Here is a 23742-nt window from a genome sequence, read left to right on the forward strand (position 1 = left end):
CTCAAGTGACCACAGACTGTATTAAGGAGGTCTGTGAATGTTATGTTAAAATAAGCAGATAGTGAACACCAACAGAGATTAATGCCCAAGCTGAAAAATGGGGACTTCTGGAGTGAAAGGCCTTTTAACTTTAAGGAAGAAGAAGAAGAAGATATAACATTTACATAATGCTTTTCTCACTATTCAAAGGACTTTTACATAGAGAATGGGGAGCCAATGTGTAGCATCCACCTGGATGAAGCAAGGGCAGCCATTTTGCACCTTAATGTTCAGCACATATTAGCTATTAGATTGTGAATGGGTAAAAGTGATGATTAGGGGTCCAGAATGATGCCTGCGGTGTGTCAGCACCCATGAGCTGGCTAACTTTCACATCTGTGAGGGCACCATTAATGCTGAAAAATATGCACAAATTTTGTAGCAACATGTCTTTTGCAGGGATGTCCCCTCATTTTCCAGCATGACAGCAGTAGACCACATTCTGCCTTGACCTGGATTACAAATACATTGCTGTTTAAAACAGAGGGTACAGGTATGAGATGCTTGTCTGCTTACAGTCCTAACTTGTCTCTGATTTAGAAAGTATGGCGCATTATGAATCACAGAAAATGTCATTGAAGAATAAATAGAGGGGAAATTTCACTTACTAAACTTAACTTACTTGTGCAAAAACACTTAATATATTTTATTAAAATAAATGCAGTTAGCTAATAAAGGATGTGATTTTGCTTCATGTGCCAGAACTAGAAAAATCTATTATATGTAGCAGAAAAGCTCCGATATGTGGTGGCGGGAACACCATATCTGAAATAATTTAGATTTTTAACAAATGGACATTGTGCATTTCTGATTCTTTGATCTTCCTGTGTTCTGGACTTGTAATCTTTACCTTATGAGATCTGATTTGTCATTATCCCTATTTCAGCTATCATCCTGACTGCTAACATAAATCCACCCAAAGATTTAACTTTTTTTCAAAACACTTTACCAGTTTCGAAAGGTTCATGTCACGGAGGACTCTCATTACGACTGTCTTCTCCGGCTCATTGGGGTTCCCCCTCTTCACAGCTCCAAGGGTTCTCAGCACAGAAAGAATATTTCTCAAACCAAAGTCATAGTGGACCTGTCAGGTAAGAAATCAGCAATAAGGTTCAAATAACAATGACATTCTGGTGAGGTTGTGCTTAGGCAGACATTGTTACAAACAGTCAACATCTGATGGAGTCAGAGGTGCCTGACATACTTACTTTCCTATCGTTGTATCTCCACTCTGTAAGCAGACTCGTTTATTCATTTGATATCAATCTTAGACGAGTTGAATGAATATTTGCATATCAGTGACAATTTTACATTTTCCATGTCAGTAAAGTATTCCATAAATGGTATAATTTTATAATCAAGAAGTATAAGAAGTGTCTCCAGCAACTTAGTATCTGACATTGCGTTGAGGCCACAAATACCAGTAATCTGTTTTTGCCATTCCTACTTGTTTATTTTTAATGGTGGACGTGACTGTGGATAATAAAGGCAATCTGAACCTGAACTGTACAAATTCATAAGGCGATAAGTGGAAGGAATGATGAGCAAAGCCTACCTGTTTAGAAAGCTGCTCTTCACAGAGTTTATACAAGGTGTAAAATTTTCTGCTGAGAATCTGATTGTCACGAAAACCAGCACTGGCCAATTTGACCCTCATAATAATGGCTCTGTCTGGCACCATCATTGCAACGGTACGGAACTGAATCTTCAGGTTTTCTGGCAGCTCTTGTCGTCCTGCATATCCTGGATTCTGTAAATAAATAAATATATACAGTTGTGCTTGAAAGTTTGTGAACCCTTTAGAATTTTCTATAGTTCTGCATAAATATGACCTAAAAGTAGATAAAGAGAAACTAGTTAAACAAATGAGACAAAAATATTATACTTGGTCATTTATTTATTAAGGAAAATGATTGAATATTACATATTTGTGAGTGGCAGAAGTATGTGAACCTCACGGATGATCAGTTAGTTTGAAGGTGAAATTCGAGTCCGGTGTTTTCAATCACTGGGATGCCAATCAGGTGTGAGTGGGCACCCTGTGTTATTTAAGGAACAGGATCTATCAAAGTCTGCTCTTCACAACACATGTTTGTGGAAGTGTATCATGGCATGAACAAAGGAGATTTCTGTGGACCTCACAAAAAGAGTTGTTGATGCTCATCAGGGTGGAAAAGGTTACAAAACCATCTCTAAAGCATTTGGACTCCACCAATCCACAGCCAGATAGATTGTGTACAAATGGAGGAAATTCAAGGCCATTGTTACCCTCCCCAGGAGTGGTCGACCAACAAAGATCACTCCAAGAGCAAGGCACACGTGTAATAGTCGTCGAGGTCACAAAGGACCCTCAACTGAAGGCCTCTCTCACATTGGCTAATGTTCATGTTCATGAGTCCACCATCAGGAGAACACTGAACAACAATGGTGTGCATGGCAGGGTTAGAAGGAGAAAGCCACTGCTCTCCATAAAAAACATGGCTGCTCGTCTGCAGTTTGCTAAAGATCATGTGGACAAACCAGAAGGCTATTGAAAGAATGTTTTGTGGACGGATGAGACCAAAATAGAACTTTTTGGTTTAAATGAAAAGCGTTATGTTTGGAGAAAGGAAAACACTGCATTCCAGCATAAGAAGCTTATCCCATATGTGAAACATGCTGGTGGTAGTATCATGGTGTGGGACTATTTTGCTGCATCTGGGCCAGGATGGCTTGCCTTCATTGATGGAACAATGAATTCTGAATTATATCAGAGAATTCTAAAGGAAAATGTCAGGACATCTGTCCATGAACTGAATCCCAAGAGAATTTGGGTCATGCAGCAAGACAACGACCCTAAGCACACAAGTCGTTCTACCAAAGAATGGTTAAAGAAGAATAAAGTGAATGTTCTGGAATGGCCAAGTCAATGTCCTGACCTTAATCCAATCGAAATGTAGTGGAAGGACCTGAAGTGAGCAGTTCATGTGAGGAAACCCACCAACATCCCAGAGTTGAAGCTGTTCTGTACGGAGGAATGGGTTAAAATTCCTCCAAGCCGGTGTGCAGGAATAATCAGAAGTTACCGGAAACGTTTAGTTGCAGTTATTGGGGGTCACACCAGATACTGAAAGCAAAGGGTCACATACTTCTGCCACTCACAAATATGTAATATTCAATCATTTTCTTTAATAAATAAGTGACCAAGTATAATATTTTTGTCTCATTTGTTTAACTGGTTTCTCTTTATCTACTTTTAGGACTTGAGTGAAAATCTGATGATGTTTTAGGTCATTATTTTATGCAGAAATCTAGAAAATTCTAATGGGTTCACAAACTTTCAAGCACAACTATAAAATATCCATCCTCTCTTCTGCATCCGCTTATTCCATTAGAGGGTTTTTGGTTGACCCACAGGCTATTTTACAGTATTAGGTGTAATGCAGAAAGGTATGATGGATCATACTTTGGTTCATAGGTAAGAACATTAGTAAGTTCAACCACAAACTTCCATACAGAGCCAAGCTGGAGTCAGCAATCAAGTGTGAATGTGAAAATAGCAGTAGACCACAACATTTTTGTTTACTGGCTGTTATTTATGCAGATTTCTGTTAAATCAAAATGTTACTGCAAGATTTATGACACAAATTAGAAAATACAAACATATAACTCCAGTCCTCAAGTCCGTACACTGGCTTCCAGTTCAGTTTAGGGCTGATATGAAAATCCTCCTTTTAATTTATAAAACCTTAAATGGTCAAGGCCTTGCTTACTTATGTGAACTTATCATTAACTACAAACCGCAGCTCATATTGAGATCTCAAGATGACTTAACACATTTAATGATGGAGGACTCTGCAGTATCGGTCTATGCATACAGTATATGATAAATAATGAACTCTATCAAAACTTATATAAAATGTAAAGAAATGTATTAAAAAGCAATGGTTTTATTATGAACAGTAACTCTTTCAAATATGTAAAGAAACTGTTAATTACTTATTTTCACCAGCAGCATAACTAAAAGTCTCCGTCCTTGAAGTCCTTGAAGGATGGAACCATGCAGAGTGCAGGCTTAGAAGCACACATGCCGTAAATCTAATGTTTACTTGTGCTTTTCACGCTTGTTACACACAACACATTTGTGTGTTGGGTCTATATTTCGCAAATATGGTATTTCATTTCATTTCTACACCTACCTATGAATAAGGAGTCCTTAAAGTCACTACATGAATGTTATGATGAGGTCAAACATTGGATGGCTGTACATGTTTTGAATCTCAATCAGAGTAAGACTGAGGTTCTTATATTTGGACCAATGGCTTCTGATGGAGCGGTCAGGGATCAGTTTGGCTCATTAGCTGAGTTTTGCAAACCCCACGTCAAAAATCTTGGGGTTATCTTTGATTCCAAGCTTTATTTTAATAAACAGATTTCATCCATTGTCAAGAGCTGCTTTTTTCAGCTTAGACTGCTTGCTAGAGTCAAACCGTTTCTGGGGCACTCTGATTTGAAGAGGGTATGCCAAGCTTTTATTATATCGCGCCTCGATTATTGTAATTCACTTTATTCTGGAATTAGTAAATTTCATCTTTCTTGGGTACAGATGGTTCAGAATGTTGCTACTCGTTTTCTTACCGGGTCTCAGAAAGTTGTGTCCATTACTCCAATTCTGGCCTCGCTTCATTGGCTCCCAGTTGAAATTAGGATTCATTTTAAAATTTTACTTTTCGTTTTATAAGTCACTAAATGGTGCTGCCCCATCCTATCTGACCAAGTTGATGGTTCCGTATACACCAGTCCGCTCTCTACATTCCTCTCAACAGCAATTGATGGTCGTGCCAAAGACTAAGATGAAGACTACGGACTTTGTAGTTCTAGCACCAAAGTTATGGAATGCTCTGCCAATTGAAATTAGGTCAGCTTCATCAACTCAAATGTATAAATCAAGACTTAAAACACTTTTAACTGTATATGAGTAACTCTGGTATCAATTTATAATTTATTAATTTTTTTATATCCATTGTTTTTCTGTAAATTGTTTACCTTCTAATCAGTTCCTTTAACGTATTTGTTTTAGTATTTATGTAATTTTTGTCCTTTGTTTACTGATTTATTATTGATTTTATTGTACAGCACATTGGTTTATACTTCAATCTATATTATCCAACCCGCTATATGCTAACTACAGGGTCATGGAGGTCTGCTGGAGCCAATATCAGCCAGCACAGCATGAAAGGCAGGGAACAAACCTCAGGCAGGGTGCCAGCCCACCGCATGGCACACACACACACATATACCAAGCACACACTAGGGACAATTTAGGATCGCCAATGCACCTAACCTGCATGTCTTTGGACTGTGGGAGGAAACCCACGCAGACATGGGGGGAACATGCAAACTCCATGCAGGAAGGACCCAGGAAGCGAACCCAGCTCTCTTTACTGCGAGGCAGCAGCACTACCCACTGCGCCACCGTGCCGCCTTGGTTTACACTTATGGTATTTTAAAATTATGTTTTATAAATAAAGTTTGATTTGATTTGATTTGGTAGTTGGTGACTGTTTGCTCTCAGTGTGGTGCTGCCCTGACAGTTGTGACAAGTCGAATGCCTTGTGTTGAAGAAATGGCTTCGGGGAAGCTATCCGCATCAGTGTCAGAGCCTACAGGTTCCAATTCATTCACTGTGATGATGATCGTTGTCATTATCATCAAAATATTCACCTTGTTGTTGTATCAAAACCTCAGCAGCTTTCTACATTTTTCATGATGGCATAACTATGGACTGCCTAGTTATGGCACTATTTCACACAAAAAAAAAAAAAAGATGGCAGCACTATAGTACATAACTGAGGGGTGGCAGCAAAGCTCACCAACAAGCTGGCTGTGTTCATAGGGCTCTATACTGAGATACAAGTTACATCGTACACCGTGCCTTGACATGCTTAATCAGATAATACTTAACGCGTATCTCACATTTGAAGTGCAAATTCACATTTTTCTTCTAGTGCTGAGGAAGTTTATGAGTACAGATAGAAACCCTGGACAAAATGTTTTTGAAAATCTCTATGCCAGGCTAAAAAACTGCTAAAAACAGATTATTGTAACGTGGCTTTTTCATAGCTTCATTTTAGTGTAACCCTGATGTTCTATATGTGCATTGATTTATCTATACTAATAAAAGGCAAAGCCCTCACTCACTCACTCACTCACTCACTCACTCACTCACTCACTCACTCATCACTAATTCTCCAACTTCCCTGTGTAGGTAGAAGGCTGAAATTTGGCAGGCTCATTCCTTACAGCTTACTTACAAAAGTTGGGCAGGTTTCATTTCAAAATTCTACATATAATGGTCATAACTGGAACGTATTTTTCTTCATTAACTGTAATAGAGTTGAGCTGGAAAGACGTGGGGGGCGGAGTTTCGTGTGACATCATCACGCCTCCCACGTAATCACGTGAACTGACTGTCAACGCAGTATGTACAAAACCAGGAAGACCTCCAAAAAGCACTTAAGAAAACATGCATTATATAATTAAGAAGGCAGCGAAACAATAAGAAGTGAGCGAGTGACATATACAACCATATTCATGAGTGCTGCTACCTCGGAAAGAAAGCAAGGTGTAAACCTAAAATTTAAATTAAGTTCATAGACAGGCTACCGCTGGCGTTTCACATGCCCACAGGTAATGCAGGATACAAGTTTAATGAGAGGACGAGGATATAAGCGAGAGTTTTGATCACTTTGTAACTAAGTTAAAATTGTAGGTGAAGGGGTGTGCTTATGCAAATTCCGAGAGACTGTGTTTGTGGGGGATTGACAGTTAAGGCGGGTGGGGAAGTCACGTCATCATCTCCCCTCCCATTCATCTTATTTCGCTCTGAGCTGAGCTCCGCGGCTAACGCCGTCTTCCGAAGCAACTTCGTCAGACTGGCACCAAATACTCACAGAAAAATCCACAAGTTAATACACACGCTGTCTCTAGAGTTTCTACACACTGAATCCTCCAGGCACTACTTACAATAGGTCACATTGACAATCGTGTTACGTTATTTTTAACATCTTTCCTTTTCTTAGCTCGTATTTTGATATATATATATATATATATATATATATATATATCAGGGATGCCAGGGGCTATGACCCGGCCGGACGCCAGGAGGGACCGGAAGAGGGTCAGAGCCCTGCCTGGACCACGTGGGGTTCGCCTTCCGGGTTGCTTTGGGAGCCACGGGTCAAGGGCTTGGAAGCCCTTCCCTGTAGGGGCCCGTGGCCACCGCCAGGAGGCCCAATGCCTTGGGATTTGTTTCCCAGCACTCCTGCCACACCAGGAAGTGCTGGGGAAGACTTTGGACGGTGCCCGGGAGCAGCCGGGAGGACAGCCGACACTTCCGCCACGCTGGGGCGTGGCCAGAAGATTGCCGGGAACACCTGGGGCTCATCCGGTCCTCCATAAAGGGCCGTCTCCGTCATTCAGAGCTGGAGTCGGGTGGAAGGAGGACGAAGCAGTGGAGAGTGGAGGCGCCCAAGAAAGGCATTGTGGCCAGGACATTGGGAGTTTGGGGTTTGTGCACGTGATTAGGTCTTTGTGACCGATGGACTGGGGTCTTGGTGACCAATAATTGTAAATAGTGAGTAAATAAACGTGTGGTGGTGTCAAAACAACATGTCCGCCTGTCTGTGCCCGGGTACCGTTCACAATATATATATATATATATCACAGCGACACTCATAACTGTGAAAAACAATTACATTGACAATCATGTTACGTTATTTTCAAAATGTTTCCTTTTCTTTCTCTTTCCTTCTTTAACACACTACTTCTCCGCTGCCAAGCGGGTATATATATATATAGATAGATAGATATATATATATATAGATAGATATGAGAACAACACATATATAGATAGATAGATAGATAGATAGATAGATAGATAGATAGATAGATAGATAGATATGAGAACAACACTCATATCAATGACAAAACAATTACATTAACAACCATGTTACGTTATTTTTAAAATTTTTCCTTTTCTTTTTCGTACCTTCTTTAACACACTACTTCTCCGCTGCGAAGCGCGGGTATTCTGCTAGTCATTTATATCATGGCTCCACAATCTGTACTAACTCCTTCTTTCTCTGCTATTCTGTTTGCGGTTTACTGTGGTGGTGATCTGCGCCATCACCGCCTGATAAGGGTGCCATGCAGTCCCTACACTCATGGATTGAAGGCCAGATGTCCACATGACCATCATCATCAAATTCTTTCATATGAAGCTTGAAAACCATGAAGACTGATTGAGATCATTGATGCTCGGTAGAATGCCAATTGGGGGCTGGCTGGGTGGTCTTGTGGCCTCGGAACCCCTGCAGATTTTGTTTTTTTTCTTTTTTTCTGTCCTCCCGCCATCAGACCTTACTTTATTCTATGTTATTTACTATTGCCTGGTCTTATTTTTACATTTCTATTTTTTATAAATGTTTCTTTCTTCATCTTGTAAAGCACTTTGAGCAACATCATTTGTATGAAAATGTGTGTGGATGCTAGGTGTCGCTGTTGCCCCTTTAAACCCAGCAGACAGACACTCAGGACACAGGGTAAAAGCACTAAGAAGTAATTTAATTCTTCTTCATCTTATAAACAATGCCATAAGCTCCACAGCCACAGTAACACAGGCAAGAAATACATAAAATAAAGAAAATTCTCTCTTTCTCTATTTTCTCCTCCACACCTCCCAGCAAGCTTTGTCCACCTCCACCTGACTCTGACTCCCTTGCTGGGTCTTCAGCAGTCCTTTTTATAGTCCTCGACCCAGAAATGCTTCTGTCCTTACATTCACGTGACATGCTAGCACTTCCAGGTCAGAAAGAGAACTCAAGTTTTCTTATGGGCTATGGGTGAGACATGACAACCCAGGTTCTTTTTCGGCATAAACCTGGTGGCGCCCATGGGCCGCAGTATTAAACTACATGTCCCATAGTGCCCTGCGGGAATCCACTAAGGCACTGCTGCAGTCCAGGGAAGCTGCCATCTAGCGTCTTGAGGGAGGCAGTGTCCTAAAAAAGCTGCCTTCAACCCATCTTTCCATCTCAGGGGCGTCCCGGCCAGGTTGAGCTGCCGGCCATCTCTTACACTGCTATATAAATAAATGTTGTTGTTGTTATACACTGAGGAGATTCCTAAAGATTGGAGGCTAGCAAATATCCTGTGGTATGAAAAGGGTGACCAGGCTGACCAGAACAACTACATGCCAGTGAATTTTACATGCATCACAGGTAAATTAATCAAAGGGATTATTAAGGAAAAGAGAGCAGCTCATATCTAGAAGAGATATGTGAACATGGTGTGATAAAGGCGCCCGACCTGGCACAGACTGATGCAGAGGCACATGTAAAATCACACAGGTGTTTTCTTTTCTTTTCAGCCGTGTCCCACAGGCCTAACACAGTCCCAAAGCACTTTAAACAGAGCACAAACAACCCTTCCTCTGGCACCATCACTCCTCCCAGGCAACCTCCCGATTCTGGCCCTTGAGTGGTGGAGGCTGGCCCATTTTATAGCCCACCCAGAAGTGTTCCAGGTGTTTGACCCCCTGGTCCCAATTGCACCTACGGGTGGGGCTGATGACTCATCCAGCCAGGTTCTTGAGACTCGGCAGCACCTCCTAGCGGCCATCCCAGCTCCCACCCAGGCTGTGGAAGGCTCCATCTCCCATGGAGCCAGGTGGGAGAATCATTGTCGGCTCCTCATTGAATTCCAGCATATTAGCAAAACACAACCTTGTTCATCTGAACCCATTGTGATGGACGGCTGGGTTCAATGCCCGGCCGGAAAGCCTCTGCCACCATGCATCCCGGGGGAGGTATTGAGCTTTCCAAAGTTGCTCCCCCAGAACATATGTAGCAGAGGCTTTCTGGCCGGGCATTGAACCCAGCCGTCCATCACAAAGGGTTCAGATGAACAAGGTTGTGTTTTGCTAATATGCTGGAATTCAATGAGGAAGCAACAAAAGGATATGATAAAGGAGATCATATGATATGATTTATCTTGATTTTCAAATGATTTTTGATAATGTATCACATGGATAGCTAAGTGGGAATTCAGTGTGTAGTCAATATAGGTGAATACAAAATTGGCTCAGACACAGATGGTATCTGCAGGAGAACTGTTTTCAGAATTAGGTGATGTTAAAAGTGGTTTACTTCAGGGGTCAGTGCTGGGGCCATTGCTGTTTTTAATATACATAAATGATCTGAATAAGAATATAATCAATAAGCTGGTTAAGTCTGCAGACAATACAAAAAGTAGAAAGGCAGGCAATGTAGAATCAGCTGAATCGTTACATAAGGGCTTGGGCAGATCTGTGGCAGATGACAATTAATGTAAGAAAATGTGAAGTGTTAATTGGGTGAAATATTTATTTAGCTCATTCACTATTTGTTTCTCATGTTCAGTCTTTTGTCCTTGTACGTGTTTATCTCATTTTCTGAAACAGACTTTCCAAATGAGGGTTGTGGTGACAGCAGACCAAGCAGGACAGCCCAGACTTGGCATGATGATGGGGCTTGTGCTCCTTAATGATATTCAAAGCTGGCTGTTCTGGAGCTTTGTGCTCATTGTAGGGTCCACCATGGCAAAAGAGTTTAGGCTTAAAGGTCACACAAAGAAAGGTTTTAAACAACTCCTATGATGTTATGGGTCACTGGCAACCAGCCCTGGAGCCAGGCCTGGGGGTGACATTCACTGGCAAGTGCGTGGTGATCAGACAACTTACCAAATCCAGTCGGGTTCTGTCTGAAATGGTGATATGTGCTCACCACCTGCCCAGATGAAGGGTGGAGGGCTGTTGCAATGCCAGTTTAGTGGAAAACATACAGTTAGGTTCATAAATATTTGGACAGAGACAACTTTTTTCTCATTTTGGTTCTGTACATTAATTACCACAATGAATTTCAAATGAAACAACTCAGATGCAGTTGAAGTGCAGACTTTCAGTTTTAATTCAGTGGGTTGAAAAAAACGATTACATAAAAATGTGAGGCAACTAAAATATTTTATTAACACAATTCCTTCATTTCAGGGGCTCACAAGTAATTGGACAATTGACTCAAAGGCTATTTCATGGCAGGTGTGTTCAAGTCTGTCGTTATGTCTTTATCAGTTAAGTAGATAAAAGGCCTGGAGTTGATTTGAGGTGTGGTGCTTGCATGTGGAAGATTTTGCTGTGAACAGACAACATGCGGTCAAAGGAGCTCTCCATGCAGGTGAAAGAAGCCATCCTTAAGCTGCGAAAACAGAAAAAACCCATCCGAGAAATTGCTACAATATTACGAGTGGCAAAATCTACAGTTTGGTACATCCTGAGAAAGAAAGCAAGCACTGGTGAACTCAGCAACGCACAAAGACCTGGACGTCCACGGAAGACAACAGTGGTGGATGATCGCAGAATCATTTCCATGGTGAAGAGAAAACCCCTTCACAACAGCCCACCAAGTGAACAACACTCTCCAGGGCTTGGTTGGCGTATCGATATCCAAGTCTACCATAAAGAGAAGACTGCATGAAAGTAAATACAGAGGGTGCACTGCAAGGTGCCAGCCACTCATAAGCCTCAAGAATAGAAAGGCTAGATTGGACTTTGCTAAAGAACATCTAAAAAAGCCAGCACAGTTCTGGAAAAACATTCTTTGGACAGATGAGACCAAGATCAACCTCTACCAGAATGATGGCAAGAAAAAGTATGGAGAAGGCGTGGAACAGCTCATTATCCAAAGCATAGCACATCATCTGTAAAAGACGGTGGAGTCAGGCAGTGTGATGGCTGCCAGTGACACTGGGACACTCGTGTTTATTGATGATGTGACACAGGACAGAAGCAGCCGAATGAATTCTGAGGTGTTCAGAGACATACTGTCTGCTCAAATCCAGCTAAATGACATCAAATTGATTGGGCGGTGTTTCATGATACAGATGGACAATGACCCAAAACATACAGCCAAAGCAACCCAGGAGTTTATTAAAGCAAAGAAGTGGAAAATTCTTGAATGGCCAAGTCAGTCACCTGATCTTAACCCAACTGAACAGGCATCTCACTTGTTGAAGACTAAACTTTGGACAGAAAGGCCCACAAACAAACAGCAACTGAAAGCAGTAAAGGCCTGGCAGAGCATTAAAAAGGAGGAAACCCAACATCTGGTGATGTCCAGGAGGTCAAGACTTCAGGCTGGCATTGCCAGCAAAGGGTTTTCAACCAAGTATTAGAAATGAACATTTTATTTCCAGTTATTTAATTTGTCCAATTACTTTTGAGCCCCTGAAATGAAGGGATTGTGTTCAAAAATACTTTAGTTGCCTCACATTTTTATGCAATCGTTTTGTTCAACCCACTGAATTAAAGCTGAAAGTCTGCACTTCAACTGCATCTGAGTTGTTGCATTTAAAATTCATTGTGGTGATGTACAGAACCAAAACTAGAAAAAAGTTGTCTCTGTCCTAATATTTATGGACCTAACTGTAGGTGGGAAATACTTAGATGGACTACACCCTGGAAGACTTTTTACTGGAGTAACACCAAAGAAACTGCTATTTGTTTTGGCTGCAATAGCAATTATTTTTTACCTGTCAAATGCTTTTTGGACCCCCTCACTATTGTATCACCCAGACAACACCTAAGCACCAAGCAACCAATGACAACTCATGCAAAGAAAATTCACTTGTCATCCCAAAAGCCAGTAACTCTTACCATTGTGAGAAAAATTCCAAACTCTCGGTCCATGTCCACCACATCTCCATCAGTGAAGATAAATTGAGGCTTCTTGTTCTTCTTGCATTGCAGGACAATGTAGATCTGCTGAGCGGCGACAGAGAGCACTGGAAGTTCGATACGATTGAACTCATCAAAGCAGCCCCAGGCACCAGACTGAGCAAGACCTGTCCAAAATAACAGATTCAAAACTGGTTACTAATCTTGCTAGGCCCCATAAACCCAGAATGAGGTGCCAGTCTATTAAAGGGAAGCTATGGAACAGCTTTCCTTAAAATTGCAGAATTTAGCAAAGAAGAAACTATTATATTCAAACCTCAATTTCATTTTTTTGTTCAGTTTATTTGTTCAGTTAACTTTTACTCTGTTTATTCTGTTGAGGGTCATAGAAGTCTCGTAGAACTTTCAAAATTTCTAGAGACAACTGTGAGTGAATTTTGCTTAAAAGTGGATGGGGAACAATTACACAGCTCCAGGGCTGGATTAAGACCTTTAGAGGCCCTAAGCACTTAAAAGATTTTGGTGTCCCCATATAATGTATATGAGCTGCACTCACTCTCAGTGGATGATTGAATGGGATAGTTGACATGACCAAGATGAGAACAGTCACATGAACCTTGGTGGACCGGGTGGCAGCTACCAGATATTCATTTGGTTGTATTCCAAAGATTAATATATACTGTATATTGTCACAAGCGGCTGGGGGCCAGACCTAGCCGGGACACCTGGAAGGACCGGGAGGTGGCGTTTACATCCTCCGGGCCACGAGGGGGCAATCACCCTGGATCTGGAGAGGATCACAGGAGAGGAGCAAGGAAGCTCAAGCCCATTGGGGCCTGTGGCCACCGCCAGGGGGTGCCCCGAGCCTCAGAAAGCCTAGGAAACATGTACTTCCGCCACACCCGGGAAGATGGAGGATGATCCTTCCAGGGACACCTGGAGTACCTGCCACACCAGGAAGTGCTGCCGGAAGAACATCATCAGGCACCTGGAGCACGTTCGGGTGGAAATAAAATGGGCCACCTCCCTACAAACGGAGAGCTAGTGTCGGGAGTGGGAGCAGGACGAGGCTCCCATGGAGAGAGGAAAGGCGGCCCACGGACATTTAAAGAAAAGCCCGGAGTAGGGGTGATTGGTGCTGGGAGCACAGTGTGCTGTGCGGGACTGTGTTATTTGGAGAAATAAATGTGTGCTTTTGGATAAAGATGTGGTCTAAGTCTGATGGTGTCCGGGCATGTCTCACAATGTATCAATATACAATACATGGATGAGTTTAAATACTTGGGATCAACAGTACAGAGTAACAGGGATTGTAGAAGAGAGGTGAAAAAGAGAGTGCAGGCAGGGTGGAATGGGTGGAGAAGAGCGACAGGAGTAATTTGTGACAGATGGGTATCAGCAAAAGTGACAGGGAAGGTCTACAGGAGACCAGCTATGTTATATGGGTTGGAGATGGTAGCACTGACCAGAAAGCAGGAGACAGAGCTGGAGGTGGCAGAGTTAAAGATGTTAAGATTTGCATTGGGTGTGACGAGGATGGACAGAATTAGAAATGAGGACATTAGAGGGTCAGCAAAGGTGGGACGGTTGGAAGACAAAGTCAGAGAGGCGAGATTGTGTTGGTTTGGACATGTGTAGAGGAGAGATGAGGGGTATACTGGGAGAAGGGTGCTAAGGATAGAGCTGCCAGGGAAGAGGAGAAGAGGAAAAGATGAAGGCCTAAGAGGAGGTTTATGGATGTGGTTAGAGAGGACATGCTGGTGATGGGTGTAACAGAACAAGATGCAGAGGACAGAAAGATATGGAAGAAGATGATCCACTGTGGCGACTCCTAACGGGAGCAGCCAAAAGAAGAAGATGAAGTGAACTCTAAGCTATCAACTTCCTGACAGTGTTCAGAAGCCACTGAGGGCAGATGATGTTGTACTGTTTGCTTCATCAGGCTGTGATCTTCAGCTCTCTCTGAATTGGTTCGCAGCTGAGTGTGAAGAGGCTGGGATGGGAATCAGCACCTCCAAATGCGAGACCATGGTCCTCAACCGGAAAAGGGTGGAGTGCCCTCTCAGGGTTGGGAGCGAGATCCTGCCCCAAGTGGAGGAGTTCAAGTATCTCGGGGTCTTGTTCACGAGTGAGGGAAGAATGGAGGATGAGATCGACAGGCGGATCGGTGCGGCGTCCACAGTGATGTGGGCTCTGCATCGGTCTGTCGTGGTGAAAAAGGAGCTGAGCCGTGAGGCAAAGCTCTCAATTTACCAGTCGATCTACGTTCCTACCCTCACCTATGGTCATGAGCTATGGGTAGTGACCGAAAGAATGAGATTGCGAATATAAGCGGCTGAAATGAGTTTCCTCCACAGGGTGTCTGGGCTTTCCCTTAAAGATGGGGTGAGAAACTCAGTCATCCGGGAGGGGCTCAGAGTAGAGCATTGAGAGGAGTCAGAAGAGGTGGCTCGGGCATCTGATCAGGATGCCTCCTGGACGCCTCCCTGGTGAGGTGTTCCGGGCCCATTTAACCGGGAGGAGGACCCAGGGAAGACCCAGGACACGCTGGAGGGACTATGTCTCTCGGCTAGCCTTGGAATGCCTTGGGATTCCCCCGGAAGAGCTAGAAGAAGTGGCCGGGGAGAGGGAAGTTTGGGCATCTCGGATAAGCGGAAGAGGATGGATGGATGGATGGATGAAATCCAAAATGTTCCTCATTTCAGTGATAAGCCTCTGCATGTTAGAAATCCCTGTAACTGACCTGCTCAGATGAGCCATTTACAAAGCAGAGCTTAGTTGGCTAAGAAGGAACCTAAGAAGCCTGTTTTTACTATTGTGCCTGTTTCTGTTCATTTTTTTTGGACAATTGCATTAAACAGGTGGCCTGGTTGGAACCCCAAATTTATTTTTTGGAATCCAGTCATCCTTCTGTTCATCATACACTGCAACAATGTGAAACTATGCCAAGATATATCAGTATGTTATTCATTTTATTTATTATCTTCCTGACATCATTGCAGCACAACTTTTTGTGGTGTCTTTGTGATGGAGATGCTGTTTTGTGCATTGTTTTCTAGGTACCTCCATATTGTTTAAACCAATGTCAACATCATCCCTTGCTAGACACACTGAAGGATACAGCACAGTGTTTGACATCATCGAGGCGTCACTATAAAAGATGGTGGTCAAAGCACTAAGGATGGCATCCTAAATCAGAACCTCAAAGCAAAGGCCTTGTGTTAGTCTGACATTAAATGGTAAGTTTGGTATTTTTCAAGTCTAAGTTATTTCTCACAATCATTGCATATATTAATTTGACACATAAAATTGTGTTCTAAAGTTGAACATTTTTTTCATAAATTTTAAAAATGACTTGTCTATTCCTGAAGGGTACCAAGGTCCATTGGTGAACAAAATATGTTCATTGTGAAGCAGCAAATTTAAGAAAACAGGTTTTCTACATTTAAGAGGTACCCTTGTGATAACAAAATGAAACTTGAAATAATTATTTTTATTATCATTTTCCTGCCTTGATTTCAACCTACCTTTGTAAATGCGGCCGAGCCCCCGGTAATCCATCTGATCGGAGCAGTTGAACACAACCACGTACTTTCCAAGGCATCTCCCCATGTCTTTGGTTGTTTCTGTCTTGCCAGTCCCTGCTGGTCCTGCAGGAGCTCCACCCATACTCATCCCGAGGGCCTGGGACAATGTGATGTAACACCTGTACATAAAGTCATAAAATACACAAAGGGCAGCACAGTTAGTTTAGAAGTTCAGTGCGAAATACTGCTATGGTCCTGGAGCCTCCATCAAGGAGCTCCAAGTATGTGGAGTTGACTTTATCAGTCAACTGACATCCTCTGATGAAGGAAACTCCACTGTAATTCTCTTGTTAGACTTAAGTGCAGCGTTTGACACCATTGACCATTCTATTTTACTGCATAGGCTAGAAAATCGACGATCAAATGCGCGAGCTACTGCAAAACTCCGGCTATCTAAGTGATCTTGTTAGCCTTCCAATTTATATCGACTGAAAAAGGGATTTAAAAAAAAAATGTTTGGGGAGGGTATGGGCTGGATGTGGAATTGGAAGAGGATTTTTTTCCCTCACAATGTCACAATCGAAGTGCGTTTGTCTGATCTGTCAATCTATCATTGCTATTCCAAAGAAGGAAAATGTGGAAAGGCACTTTCGAAATGTTCATAAAAACTACAAAACTGACTTTCTTCCGAAAACCGATCTGAGAAAGAGAAAGGAGAGGGAACTAAAATCGCAGTTAATCGGTCAGCCGTCATTTTTCACTCGGCTGAATTCAAATGCTCCTTGACTGCATTATTTGGCTCTACTTATTTATGCGAGTCAGCCTTTTCCCACATGAAGATTATTAAATCCAAGTACTGTAATGACCATAAATGCATTGAATTGTTATTGTGCCATAAAGGCTATTCAGTTATGGAAGGTACGACAACAGATATTTTATGTATAAAGTATACTCAGTACAGTAATCCCTCCTCGATCGCGGGGGTTGCATTCCAGACCCCCCCGCGATAGGTGAAAATCCGAGAAGTACAAACCATATGTTTGTATGGTTATTTTATATATTTTAAGCCCTTATAAACTCTCCCACACTGTTTATAAATATTCCCCACAGAGTTATACAGCATAATCCCTTTGTATTCTCTTAGATATTAGGTAAGATTCATTGAAATTATGTATATAAATACACTGTTTATATACATCCATCCATCCATTATCCAACCCGCTGAATCCGAATACAGGGTCATGGGGGTCTGCTGGAGCCAATCGCAGCCAACAAAGGGCAAAAGGCAGGAACCAATCCTGGGCAGGGTGCCAACCCACCACAGGACACACACAAACACCAAGCACACACTAGGGCCAATTTAGAATCGCCAAACCACCTAACCTGCATGTCTTTGGATTGTGGGAGGAAACCGGAGCGCCCGGAGGAAACCCACACAGACACGGGGAGAACATGCAAACTCCAAGCAGGGTAGGACCTGGGAAGCGAACCCGGGCCCCCAACTGCGAGGCAGCAGCGCTACCACTGCGCCACCGTGCCGCCCCTGTTTATATACAGTAAAACCTAAATGTTATTTTAAAGATATTGAGTGTCTCTGATAATAGCAATAAATACGTATAATGCAAGAAAAATAGAATACAGTAAATGTGTGTACAGTGACACTAAACGTACGTACATGTACTAAATACTGTAAGTAGAAAATTAATTATGGTTACTCACCAACAATGACACGATGACTTGTCCGATGAGTTTAATTTTACTGCACAACAAAGGAGAGCATTACAGCTCTTCTAAAGGAGCCACTTCAGGCGATTGTGTAACACCACCGTTGTTCTTCTTCAATCCAAATCCCTAAAGCAGATTCCATCCAGACTGCTGCCTTATTACATCCACTTACAACTCGTTTTGCACCCTGGTTAAAAGGACACTGCGGCCGTGGATCTTATATTCCTTTCCTACTTTTTAAATAAAAAGATTCGTAGCCTTCAACAAATCCAAAACGTTTACCTTTTCGGCAATCGTTAACATCTTCCGTTTGTGCTTGGGCACGGCCCCTGATGCAGTAGCAGATCGTTTTGGAGCCATAATGAAGGGCTTGACTAGGCACAAAGATAAACACAAAAGAGCACAACTCTTTACACAGCGAAACACGTTGATGCTGAATGAGCGAGACGAGACTTCCTGGTTAACACTGCATTCAGCACGCAGGAACCTAACTGCGTGCTCTGATTGGTTAGCTTCTCAGTCAGGTGAACATAACTGCGTGCTCTGATTGGTTAGCTTCTCAGTCATCCGCCAATAGCGTCCCTTGAATGAAATCAACTGGGCAAACCAACTGAGGAAGCATGTACAGGAGGTAAAAAGACACATTGTCCGCAGAACCCGCAAAGCAGCGAAAAATCCGCGTTATATATTTAGTTATGCTTACATATAAAATCCGTGATAGAGTGAAGCCGCGAAAGTCGAAGCGCGATATAGCGAGGGATTACTGTATGTACATATCTTAGGGGTGGGACTTGATTAAAAAAAATAATCTAATTAATTAGAGGCTTTGTAATTAATTAATCTTGATTAATCGTATTTAATCACACAAGAAAATATGCCCCAAAGCGCAATTGTTTTTTTAATTTAAAAGGGTTTTAGTGGGTGACAGAATCAAATAATAGACAGGGACATGAATACAGTGATCCCTCGCTATATTATGCTTCGACTATCGCGGCTTCACTCTATCGCGATTTTTTCTCATACACGCTCTCGTCACTACGCATGAGAACTTTTATCTAAGCCCCACGATGGCTCCTAAACGTGCTGCTTTTTCTAAGCCTTCTGACAATAAAACTAAGTGCCGGAGGAAGATGCTATCCAGGAGAAGGTGAAACTCTTGGATATGATCAAAGATGGCAATACCCTACAAAAGCCTCCTCACGCATATGAAAAGACAGCGCCAGCAACTGCCTATCAAGATCTTCTTCAGCCGCGCACCCAGATACCCACTGCCTACTCTTAGTACTCCTTCAGCGGAAGAAGACAATGATGCACCTGCTGAAGATACTGCACCACCTGAAGACTCTCCTACTGAGGTTGTGCTTTCATAGGTTAGTGGTTGTGTGTAAAAACTGTGTGTGTGTAATTAAACGTACAGTACAATAATCTACTATATAAAAGCGCTCGGGATTGTCCTTCCGTCCCGTGAGTGCAAAGCGTAGCGGTGTTCCACTTATCACAGACTTACTACTTGCGGTACGAAGCGACGCGATGTGAGCCGAAGTTCTGCTGCTCCCATCGTTCCCTTGCTTTTGTGCGATGCGCTGGAAAAATAGACAAAATGATGTCTCTGGAAATAATTAATGTTGATGGAGTACAAATGCCTCATCGCGTAGTAAATATCAGGGGAGATCAGGGGTGCTTGCGTATTCTCATCTATAGCTTATTTAGTGCATGAAACTCCGTCTTTAGCGGTACAGATTTGGGCTGACATTGTATGACTTTGGACAGGGGGACAAAAAATCTTAGGTTTTCGGGAGATGTTATGAATGGGCACTTTGATGTTCTCATTCCCTACACTTACATGCCTGATGTACACAAATTGAGGATAAAAGTCGTCGCCTTAAAAGGTGGGTGAGCCTAGTAATAATATTATATTTGTAATGTCTTATTTTCTCTTATTTTGTCTAATATATTGGGTAATATGAGTGTAATGGTGACTAAAGTGTGTTATTTCATGTCTAGAAGGCACTAATAATTTTAAAAAACGTATTTAGAAGGTCATAAACAGGTTTTCTATACTCTAATTGCAAAAATATTCGATTTATAAATAAAAAACCCTACTTTGCGAAAATTCATTTATCACGGTAGAGTCTGGAACGGATTAACTGTGATAAACGAGGGTTCACTGTATTGTAAACTCAAGCTCTGAAACTGCATTTCAATTCAAAACAGAAACAAAAATAATATACCTGGCTAAAGTTGGGCAGACTTAAAAATAAAGTGCTGTTTTAAGTACATTTTCACAATGGTATTGTCTTTAAATAATAATAATAAAAATTTCAACATAAAGTGCAGTTTTACTTCTTAAAGAAATAAGTCAGAAACATAAAATGTAATTTGACCAGCTTCACCTTTAAACTCTGAGTAACCTTAGCCAAAAGTATTTTGTACATTAGGCTAAAACAGTGTGATCATTGAACCTTTTAGCGCAAAAAATAACAAACCCATTGGACTCACAATACCTCCATGCTTATTTATTGTCCGTCTCTTTCAGCCAGTTACTCGGACAAACTGGCCACTTCACATTTTCAGAGCTCAAAGCAGCTCTCTCTTTTGTTACTATGTGACCTGCAAGTGAGAACAGTCTCTCACATGGGACAGAAGTGGCAGGACTAATCAGATACGTGCGGGCCAGGACAGAGAGCTGTGTGTAGGTCCCTGCTCGACTGGACCACCACTGCAGCGGGCAGTCTGTCTTGCTGATGATGGATTCTGCTCTGTACAAACTCAGGGCCCTGTTACACAGGGCTTCCTCATCTGAATCAGAGTCTGAATACAATGAAGTGAGAAGGAGGTTCTTTGTCTTTGCTGGCTCCTTTGTGGTGGCATCTTTACACTGTTCCTGCAGCAGGGCCTCAAGGCTGGTCCAAACCTCTTCTCGTTCTCCCCTTGCAAGACACTTTAAATCCTAAGAGCGTGGGTCGAGCACAGTAGCTGTCTTGAGCCACTGATGGTTGAGTGTAGCTACACGTTGGGATTGGTCCTTTGTGAAGGCAGTCTTAAATTTCACCATGTAGTGTGAGTCATCATCGGAGACCTCCATGGTGTGATGCAGGTGGCAGAAAGCAGGTAAAACCACTGAACATGAGACATATGTCTCACCTCCAAGAAGCTCAGTCACAAACCTGTAGTAGACAGTTCAAGAAAGTAATTATTAATCTACACAATAACTGTCAACTATAGATCTTTTTGAAGAAACAGTAACAATAAGTTAAAAAAGTTTTATTTACCTGCATGGCTTAAGGACAGTCACCAGCTTTTGGAGTTTTACCAGCTCTGATGGAGTTAGCTTGTGCTTTTGATTGTCTAAAGCAGCAAAAACAGCATCTTGATTCCTTAGTAGATGAGAAACCATATCCAGCATTGAATTCCACTTCTGTGGAAACATCCTGCATGAGTGGCTCTTTCTGTTGTCCCAGTCTTGTTTGCTCCTGGTGTAGTTCCTCTGCATTCCTCTAGGCTGTGTTTAAGGTGACCCACTATCTTGCGACATTTTGCTAATGCATCACTAAACCCACTATCAGCAAGGCTAACAGTGACGATTCCTTGCAAGATGTGAGCAACACAAGGCATGTGTTGGAATGGGAGGTGTCTTGCTGCAGCCACCATGGTGCGTGCACTGTCTGGTCCAATTGTGGAACAGACTTTTGTTAAATTCTCCATTCCCCTGCCACAAAGAGAAACTGCTCAGCGCAGTTTTCGGCATAGTTTCTGGTGTTTGTCTTCTGCACAGTCAGGGTAAAAGACTGTAGATTCCATGTCCCGTCTGTGACATCAACAATATGTGCAGTGACTCCGATGTAATTAGAATTACTAACGGTTACGGAAGTCCAATGATCCGCAGTAAGAGCCACAAAGTCCGCTTTCTGTAATGCATCTAATTTTGCTTGCTTTTCAGTGTCATAAAACTGTTGAATTTTACTTGAAATAGTCTTTCAGCACGGCAGTTGGAAAGTTGGATCACCTGACGCTAACTGTAGCACATTTTCTAACCCCTATCTTCCAGCACTGTTAGTGGTCTGCAGTCCAGTGCAATCCATTTTGCGAGAGAATTTGTATGTTTGACCGATGTTGACTTACTAATTTTGGTCCTGAAGCCCGTCATTGCATCAAGTTTGGGCTGCCGACACCTTTTGTTGGCACTCGAACTCGTACTGCTAGCACTAACAGCATACACAGTTTCTGTGCTCACTGCAACATGTTTTGCATTTAGATGGTGCCGTAAGGTTGAAGTTCTTCGGTGGTATGCAAACTCCTTTTTACACAGTTTGCACAAAACCACGCTTTTATCAAGGCTTCCGTCGGGTAGTCTTTTGAAATGAAATTTGCTTCAGATCAGTCCTAGCAACGTCCTTTCTTCCGATTCTTCCATTTTTGTAGCTCTGATGTGTGCATCAATGTAATCGGTGTACCAGGAAATCATGCATTGACAAAAGTTCCCCTTTGCTTGGAATGCAAAGTGTGATTAAATGCATTATTTTTTTTAACGCGATATTTTTTTTTCAAATTAATTAATTGCAATTAACGTGTTAAATTCCCACCCCAATATATATATATATATATATATATATATATAAATATATATATATATATGTATATATAGCTTTTTTAATGTAGGTAGATCATTTCGACCTGGTCATTTTAAAAGTAGCTCACAAGCCGAAAAAAATGTGGGCACCCCTGGTCTAGAAGTTATCTTTGACTCTAGCATGTTATTTAAAGCGTATATTACAAAGTTGTCCAAATTATGTTTCTGCCATCTTAAAAATGTTGGGAAATTAAGGTGCTTTCTAAATAAACAGGATTCTGAGAAATTAATTCCTGCATTTATTTCTATTAAGATTGACTACTGCAATGCGGTGTTCACTGGATGTTAAAACTGTTCTTTATACAGCCTCCAGTTAATCCAAAATGCTGCTGCAAGAATTATTACAAGAACAAGAAAATACGAACACATAACTCCAGTTCTGAAATCCTTACACTGGCTTCCGGTTAAGTTTAGGGCAGATTTCAAAATCCTCCTTTTAACATATAAATTATTAAATGGCCGTGGTCTGGCTTACTTGTCTGAACTTATCATGACTTACAAACCTGAGCGCACATTAAGATCTCAAGATGCCGGTCTGCTTAGGATTCCAAGGATTAATGAAATAACAGTGGGAGGTCGAGCTTTTAGTTACAGGGGGCCCTAAACTGTGGAGTGGTCTGCCTGCTACTATAAGAGATGCCCTTTCGGTCTCAGCTTTCAAGACTCAGGACATCAGTGTAGCACACCCTGACTAGAGCTGCTGATTAACTGTACAGACTGCATCTCTGTTGTTAGTCATTAGCAATAAAACATTAGTAACATGATAGTTATAAGTGGATACTAACCCTCACCTATTCTGTTTCTCTTCTCGGTACTCAAATGTGGCGCTTGGTGCCACGACCCACCTGTCAAGTTTTTTTTGCCTGCCTACGGTAAAGTTATCCCTGATGGAAGATCACAGGAATCGTGGGAAAGAGGGGTCCTTTCATTGGATTGGCTGGCCCAGCACTATTTCACCTGTGGAATGGCCAATAGGGGGAGGCAGCTTGATGGATAAGGTCTCCAGGAGTCTAAACAAATTCAAATCCTATTATGTGATATCATCTACTGTTAAATTCTGCTCCGTACTTCTA

The 23742-nt window shown here is 42.0% G+C and overlaps 1 protein-coding gene across 1 annotated transcript in view; it reads right to left on the reverse strand.

Annotated features, from left to right (window-relative positions):
- The window catches only part of LOC120529938 (dynein heavy chain 5, axonemal-like), a 331615-nt gene that overhangs the window by 144084 nt on the left and 163789 nt on the right, over window positions 1-23742 (reverse strand). Inside the window, exons 39-42 of the mRNA XM_039754147.1 lie at window positions 16315-16493; window positions 12767-12954; window positions 1595-1789; window positions 989-1123 (exon numbers count right to left, since the gene is read on the reverse strand). Coding sequence (XP_039610081.1) covers window positions 989-1123; window positions 1595-1789; window positions 12767-12954; window positions 16315-16493 — 697 coding nt within the window. The remainder of the gene's footprint in view (window positions 1-988; window positions 1124-1594; window positions 1790-12766; window positions 12955-16314; window positions 16494-23742) is intronic.

The sequence above is a fragment of the Polypterus senegalus genome, chromosome 5, assembly GCF_016835505.1.
Source record: "Polypterus senegalus isolate Bchr_013 chromosome 5, ASM1683550v1, whole genome shotgun sequence".
Taxonomy (NCBI): domain Eukaryota; kingdom Metazoa; phylum Chordata; class Cladistia; order Polypteriformes; family Polypteridae; genus Polypterus; species Polypterus senegalus.